The sequence below is a fragment of the Pecten maximus genome, unplaced genomic scaffold (genome assembly GCF_902652985.1).
Source record: "Pecten maximus unplaced genomic scaffold, xPecMax1.1, whole genome shotgun sequence".
Lineage (NCBI taxonomy): Eukaryota > Metazoa > Mollusca > Bivalvia > Pectinida > Pectinidae > Pecten > Pecten maximus.
Genome location: NW_022980014.1, coordinates 10,671 through 19,236, shown reverse-complemented (window position 1 = coordinate 19,236; position 8,566 = coordinate 10,671). Strand labels below are relative to the sequence as shown.

Sequence of the window (8,566 nt, the reverse complement as noted above, 5' to 3'; positions counted from 1 at the left end):
TGTTGACAGTTATATTTGTGATTAGTTAGTAAAGCTGTTTTTCAAATTCAACATGAATTTAACTTCAAATTAAATATTAAATTTTTTATAATAATTATATTATTTTTTTAGAATTTTAAAATTATTTTTGTTTTGTTTTGATTTCAATATCTGACATGGTCATGTATTCTTCAGGGACTGATTGTTACATTTAAAACATATTTTTTTTATTTTTTTTAATTGTTTTGAGGGTATTAGCTATTGTATCCAGAGACACAACATTCCCAACCACCGCCACGGGGAGGCTCCCTCTTTAGGTAGTCATATATATTTTTATATGTAAGTTTCTTGTTGTTGTTACATATTTGTTTTTGAATTTTGAATTCAATGTCTTATTTTCAGGTTTCCCACTGTCTCTTAAACAGTTTGTTTTGGCTTCTAAACATAGATGATCGCATGATCTTTGCGCTTTTCTACTAGTAGCGATAGGGTTCTCTTCTTCATTTTAGGTTTATACTTTGCTGTATATGAGCTCAGTTGAACCATACTTAGGTCTCGGTCAAAATATGTCAAGACCAAATATAGCCCGAGTTTTCTCTGGCTCTGTCACCATGTCTGGTGTAGGGCCAGAGCGCACTACTATATGAAAATGTGGAATTATCCGACACCGTTTGGTGTCGTAAGAATATGGTGTATATACAATAAAATCGAGATATTTATTTACCCCAGAACACCCATTTAGTCCCGTCTAGGTGTTTTATTCCGTCCGTATAGACCTTCGCTTTAAGCTAATCAAAATTTCATACTTGACTCGACGCCATATTGCTAACTACATGTATGTAGGTCACAGTCGGCCCAATTACTCTAATCAGAGGTCGATGGAGCGAAAACGAAATATCTCATCTCTAAATAAATATTTCATTGATCCATATAAGTAAGGTAAGTGTTATGTCACTCACGATTTTATTGTATTGACACCAGATTCCTACCGACACCAAACGGTGTCGGATAATTCCACGTTTTCATTTAGTTTGTTTGTTTTTGTTTAACGTTCTATTAACAGCCAGGGTCATTTAAGGACGTGCCAGGTTTTGAAGGTGGAGGAAAGCCGGAGTACCCAGAGAAAAACCACCGGCCTGCGGTCAGTACCTGGCAACTGCCTCACGTAGGTTTCAAACTCGCAACCCAGAGGTGGAGGGCTAGTGGTAAAGTGTCAGGACACCTTAACCACTCGGCAACCGCGGCCCCTTTTCATATAGTAGTGCGCTCTAGCCCTACACCAGATATGGTGACAGGGCCAGAGAAAACTTGGGCTAGACCAAATAAAGAAAGGGAGATAATCCTTACCTCCCTCTCCCCCCCAACACAATAGGGGGAGACAATTCTTACTTTCAACACAATATTTCAGAACTTAGTATAATATGCTGATCTTTTTTATATTAAAAACATTAAGTCCACATGTGATAAATGTGAGAAAAAAAATGCAAAATATTCCAGCAATAATGATTTGGGATGGGACTAAAATGCAGATGCCATGGGTACAGCATAGACTCACAGTTACTCATAAGCAAAATATTGCCCTCTCAACTCCCACAGTTGTTTTATTTCAAAGGCAGCACCAAAGATGTTCAGGCAATCTGAAAATATGTAAAAGCCACAATTAGATGATTTTAATCAGATTGATCAAAAAGTAAAAGTACTATTACCTTCTGTTTCTTTTCTGCAAATAAAGCTATCAAAATGACACCAATCTACTAATAAATTTATTAGCCATGGTGCCATTTCCTGCACTGCAACCTCCCCCTGCTCATTTAAAGTCTCCCTAACCTTGGGGAAGATTGGTTTTGATGTGTCGAACACAATGACAGGGATGTCTGCTGGGCTGATCTTTTTCTGAAGTTCATCTGCATCTTCATCATTATTACACACATGACTTCTTAAGATATCCCTGCTGATGTGCCTGTGATATTTTCTGGGTATTAAGTCAGAAATAGGACCATAAGATTTTGAAGACTTCGTCAAATTTGATGAATCTGCAATAAAAAAGTGAATTTCAAACAAAGTTTAGTTTTTGAATAGATGTATGTTTTATAAAAGAGGCCCATGTCAGAATACAAGATGGATGCCTGTCGGCCATGTTGTTTTCCAGTGAGTCCCAAAATGCAATATGCACAACTAAGGACCAAAGGGAGTCTACATGTGAAATCTGAGAAAGATCCAATCCAATAAGTTTTTTGTGTAAAATAGTAGTAAAAAACTTCAGTTGTCAAAGTTCAAGATAGTCGCCTATTCACCATCTTATTTTCGGATCAGACAAAGAAGTAACTGTGATAATACACCAACATTTATTTGATACTATATATACCTATTTGTTCATTATTATTTATTAATGAAATGTTGATAATATCATGTAACCTTGTGTGATATAATGCATTGTACTGACATGCTTTCCAAGTTTGCCTGAATAAATATTATCATTATTAAATTGGTACTAAGCCATGTGGTCCAACCTGATTATGGCGGGTACCGTAACAGTGCATGTGCGCCCGTGCACGTGTCCTGCAGATATGCACGTGTCGACCACGTTTGCTTTTAAAATTTTAGCTGAGCTTTTAATTACGTTACTCCAACAATGTTACTTGTTAAACACGTCTAGATACTTTGACCCCACAGTACAACCGCTCGACTGCGGGTCTCATTTTATGGGAGTAAGCTTACGCGTACCCTACATACTACAGTAGATTAGGCCTACCCTTCACACGTGCGTATTTAGACAGTATATACGTAGAAGCCTATAACGTGGCTAAACTTATTTATATAATGTGGTTTTGTGAATATTTACTACCAATGTACCATTCAAATGTACTTTAAATGAAATAGATATCTTACCTGCATTGCAAGGATGCCCCTGGAACGTGGGAATAGAATCAAAAATATCACCGCACGTAGCGCACTTCAGGAGAATATCCTGCATGTCGACAACATTCGCCATCTTGTTTTCAGATACGAAACCTTCCAAACCACGACCGGTGGTGGTTTGAATGGTTTAACAAACCAGTTTTGGTTTATCAGAAACAAATGAAGGAACCGGTTTCAGTTTAAATGTGGTTTGAAACTGGTTTACTCAACAAATGGAAAGTTTACAAAACCGGTTCGAAACTAAAACTGGTTTTAAGAGAACAAATTCGCCCATGGAACCCGTGATCCATATATGGATGAATCTACTACGATAAATAAATACATAATCAGAGATATTTAACCACTCTTTTGTAACTCTTGTGAAGAAAGCGAATCTTACTTTGCGTAATTAAATAATTTCAGAATGAATTGACCTTCCTTACCGAGATATATTACTCCGAATCTGTTTTTCTGTTGAAATCTCGCGGGAAACCTCATTATCATCAATTTATTTTGATTTCCTTATAAGGAAATTGACCTTTATACTTGTATCAAAGATGGCGGTATGTTTGAACTGATATCTCCGTGTGTCTTGCTCGTTTTGGATTTTACTATTTATTGTCAAACATTTGAAGTAATGTGCAGGTTTGTTGCTTGAATATTCATAACAGATACCAGAATCATCAATTTACATGTGTTTTTTTATCCGAGAAAAAATTTACCATTGCTAATGCTGCCCGATGTGAATCACATCGGGCCTTGCTACACTATCGGCAATGGGAGGGACTTCATATATACCCTACCGGAGAGCAGTGTAGGCAGGGTATGAATATTCGTTCTATCGACCCCCGTCTGCAGACAGCATCGTTGTGTCATCGCTTACGATGACATTATCTTTGTGTCAAGAGTTGGGCATGAGATTTGTTGTCAGACAGTGATATTGGTGTTATAGGTCTGAACAAGTTACTCAGAAACTGTTTTTGAAATACAAGTTTGAACTGATATTACCTCAGTATTAACTGTGATTGAAGTGCAATTTCTTTTTAGTATTTAATTACTTTATAGTACTGTTCAAGAACAAAGATAAGAAAAATACCTTAAAATCTTTGATTTAAAACATAGATGCAGCAAGTCATCCGTCCTTAATCCATATTTTATATCAGTGTCTTCATGTTGTTTACAAAGACATTTTAAAGCTTTAACATTGAAGTCCTGAATGGATCCATCTTTGATTTGAAATGGATGTTTTATTGTTTCGTTTTATATTTTGTTCAGTGTTTACACTAACATTGTATGTCTGTCTGTAGTCTAATTATTGTTTTATAGAAGATCATTATTTTTAATTTTGTGATATATTTAGAAGTTCATTTGCATTTCATAATTATGTTAGTGTTTTGTCTTTTGTATTTTTGGTATTTAAATTATTCTTGTATCTATCAGTATCTTTACTATCTTATAGGCTCTAATCATTCCAATTCAATCTGTTCCTTATTTTTATATGACAGTCCATGAAGGATTGAATTTTAATGTGATTATTGGTGACAAGAGGTTTGTTTTGCATTCCAAATTATCAGTAGGTTAATTTCCATGTTTCCTGTATGTAATTTTGTTGAATAAGTATTAGGTTCTAGTCATTTTATTGAAATCATTTGTTTTTATGTGCCAATCAAGTATTAGGTTCTAGTCATTTTATTGAAATCATTTGTTTTTATGTGCCAATCAAGTATTAGGTTCTAGTCATTTTATTGAAATAATTTGTTTTTATGTGCCAATCAAGTATTAGGTTCTAGTCATTTTATTGAAATCATTTGTAACTTAATGTGCCAATCAAGGAAAGTGTTTTATATAATTTTGAATCTTGTTTACAGAAGTGTACTAGCAGTGCATAATTTTGATTAATACAATACTGTTGATTTTGTTTTAACAATGAGTTTGTTGATTATTTTGAAATAGCGATTACCTTGGTCTGTTTCATCAAAACATTTTTCATATCACTAGACTTCAGGATTTGGTTGATAGAGACACCATACCGGTACATAGAATTTATTATTGTTATACATATGCATTCTTAATGAATGATAGAGTTTATCGTTGAAATGATTTGCTCATGCAGGTAAATTTGAAATTAATAATATATGGTTGCAAAAAGGTTGCTCCATATTGTTGTGGCTTTATCTTTTAATTTCAATGGATAGTTCTATTTAAAACGCTATTAAACAGTGCCTTTCTCTCTTGTGTAGCTCTATACACTATCTCAGTGCTGTGCAAGTCATTTCTTTACAACATTTAACCAGTTAAGAAGTGTTTAACACATGTTTTCACATTATTTACACAGTCAAAGACTTTTACTGATATTGAGACCTCTGAAATAATTCGCTCGCTCCAAATTTTCATGATTTCAAAATTATTTTAAAAACAAAAATTTTTCGCTCGCTCGCTCCAATTTTGAAATCTCGAAATCCGAAGAACAATTTATTAAATTGGTATGGCCTTATCAAGATAATAAAATTTACATTTCAAAATTAACTCAATTTTAATGTGGTTTTCTCTTAAGAATTTCATATCCGGTACCAATAGAAGAATCAACCTACCAGCCTAAGACTTGCAGTCAGGCACTGCATATTTTGATAGCATATACTATGGCTCTATCCTGTTCCAGAAAAGTTCTCTTTGAAAAATGTGAAAGATGCTATAACTACTGGAGTGATATTTCTCAAACTTTACATGTTGGTTCATCTTGGTCCATATTTGTGTCCATTGGGAATAAGGAAAATGACTAACAACTATGTAGCCATCTCGTATTTTGACAGTTAAAAGTTTTTTATTGCTATTTCTTGAAAATTAAGGCTGGCCATAGAGGGATATTCCCCAAACTTCATATGTGGGTTCCTCTTTATCCCTAGTACTTTTGCCTGTTCAATTTTGAGTTTGATGGGGAAAACAAATTAAAATGGGCAATAATTAAGAAGCCATCTTGAATTTCAACATTGGTTCAATTCAGAAAGTTCTTCTTAGATCTTTCTTAAACTACATGTACACTTGTTGGTTTCATATGTTAACAAATTATAAGTTGCATATTTAGATTAAAAGGGGAAAGAAAGGAAAAGGAAAGGAAAGATAAGTCGTTTATAGGACTTGCATAGATCATTTAAGGGTAGGCACTAAGGTCCCTCTGAGAAATTTCCTTTGCTAAGGGAACCTTGTGTTCATGTCAGACGTATGCTTGAAAGCTATATGTGATGGCGTATTGATATACAACTGTAACACAAGAGGCTGTCCGAGCGAGATGTCAGGCTTTCTGCTGTAAATTGCTTAGTCAATACTTATACATGCTATAAGCTTGTTAAGTATAAGCTGTAACTTAAACACTAGCGATATGTTTCAGAAAAATTTCTCTTGAATCGTTTATGTAGGTTCCACTTGTTATAGGTTTGAGAGAAGAGGGGAAAGTCGGAAAAGGTAGAGAAGTATCAGTCTTACTTAAAAACCCTGGAAGATAATTTAGTGGTGGGTGCCAATATGCAAGTTGCCATTGTGAGTGATACAGGCCCTTTGGACTCTTGTTTTCTGTTTGATGTCTTTCTTAATGTGCATGTCTCTTTTCAGGTATAAAAGAAACAATTCAAAATGGCCACAAAAGAAGTAGTCACAGAAAATGAAGAGGAAGCCTTTGGCGCCCAAAATGAGTTGGCTTCGTATCTGGATGATGAGCTTGAGGAGGCAGAGTTCAATAAACTGAAGAGTCTGTTTAGGAAATGTCCAATTCCTCCAAGAAAACTTCAGAATATCAAAACTATGACAGATCTATTTCAACAACTTGAGAATGATCAGAAAATATCTGTGGGAAACTACAAGTTTTTTACAGTAAGATTGGAAAAAATTCAGTCTAGGCTGGCTACTGAAGTGCAAAGAAGAGAGAGAAGGATTAAAGATATCCTGAATAGCGGTGAGTACTTTTCATAGACATATCAATAAAAATATCAGAATTGAAATAAACAATGAATATTTTCCAATTCATGCTTTTGACATGTAAGTTTAAATCCTTATAGTATGGGTCGCACTTAATTAATTAATATAAGTTCATGTCCCGCTTTGGAACTATATATCATACCAATATAGTTGTGATTTTCAGAAACTTTACACAAGATTCATCACTTACTGCAGCTGGTATCAATATAGTCGTGATCTCCAGACACTTTACACAAGATTCATCACTTACTGATATCAATTAATATAATGTTGATCTTTAAACAATTTGCACAAAATCCATCACTGACCCAGACAGTTACTACTATACGAATATATCATGACACAGACACGCATAATATACTTGTTTTATTACACAGAAATCTCGACTTTCTTGTAGGCCTAGAAGTCGCAATATCAGTGACTTAGATGCTTGAAAGGGTAGAACTAAAAACTAGAAACGTCACAGGTGTTCAATAGTTTGCAGGTTACCGTGCAATAGTTATTTTTGCCGTGCAATAGTTCAAAATAGAGCATGTGTGTATATAGAGTAAAGGAATTTAATTTATGTAATGATATTAAATGTCTTATTTACATAATGTAAAGTCATGCTTTCTTGAAAATTATCATGCATGTAGATCCATCAGCTGTGCCTTTTCACCTATCAGAAAATGTAAAATGGATTTTCACCTCTTTGGCATGGTTTTATGGCTCCTTTAATTTCATAACTTCAACTGTGATTTAACATGAACATCTACAATTAATCTATAGCAGGGAAAACAATTAACTCTGGTTTTATCTGTTATTTACTTGTAGGTCCATCACCAGCCAAACAACAGAGAACAGGAGATGAAATCCAACAACAACCTCCAGGTTTGTTATTAACTCACCTGGTCCAAAGGACCAATTAGCTTATGCTACGGCACAGTGGCCATCATCCGACGTCCCTTAATTAACATTTCTTAATTTCCAGCTTGTCCTTATTTTTCTTTTCTTATTAAATTGGGTCTGGATTGTTATTTGGTGAAGGGGATCAAATATTATACATATTTGAAGGATGTGGCTCCCCAGGGACCCAGTTACAGGAAAGGCACTGATTGTCATGAATGAGTGAGTGGATTTTGACTAAATTTGGTCAGATGCATCTTTTTGGGAAAGGGAACAAATTTGCACTAATGGTAACTAGGCATGACCCTATATATAGGGGAAATAGAAGTCTAAACAGCTGAATGGATTTTCAGGGAATTGAATATGGACAATTAATGTTGGTTCAAATGAATGGCCTTGACCTACATTCAAGCTCACTGATCATATGTGTTTAAATCAAGAGTATCTATCCATAACCAATTAAATGACCCATGGCCAGGGTCATGATATTTGGCCTATATATATATATCATACTGGGATGAATGGCCATATTGTTTGCTCAAATATAAAGACCTCAACCTGTCTAATATATTAAATGTTGGTTGAAAAGCAAAACATATCTATTAGTGTAAATATCAAAACTTAGGTGCTAGACTGCTAAAGGGTGCGTTATAAAGGAAGTAGAAATCATTTGAATCCCTACTAGTCTGGAACTACAAAAGGAATTTTGATGAAATTTAGTCTGGATTATAATTAGGCAAAGGAAATCTGATGTTTAAATGGAGTGTATAACTCCCCAGGGGTGGGAGAGGCATGGTCCATTAAGTGAAGTAAAGGTAAATTATTTAAATCAAAT

At 34.6% G+C, this 8,566-nt stretch overlaps 1 protein-coding gene and 1 long non-coding RNA gene across 2 annotated transcripts; both read left to right on the top strand.

Moving 5' to 3' along the window:
• Positions 1 to 4,281: 4,281 nt before the first annotated feature.
• Positions 4,282 to 5,030, top strand: LOC117319371. The gene is made up of 2 exons (XR_004530709.1): positions 4,282 to 4,501; positions 4,555 to 5,030. It is a non-coding gene; the product is annotated as an uncharacterized LOC117319371 (long non-coding RNA).
• A 1,352-nt stretch (positions 5,031 to 6,382) lies between these two features.
• Positions 6,383 to 8,077, top strand: LOC117319373. The gene is made up of 2 exons (XM_033874194.1): positions 6,383 to 6,823; positions 7,660 to 8,077. The coding sequence occupies exons 1-2, from the start codon at positions 6,505 to 6,507 to the stop codon at positions 7,752 to 7,754; spliced, it is 414 nt and encodes a 137-aa protein (XP_033730085.1). The 5' UTR covers positions 6,383 to 6,504; the 3' UTR covers positions 7,755 to 8,077.
• The last annotated feature ends 489 nt before the right edge of the window (positions 8,078 to 8,566 follow it).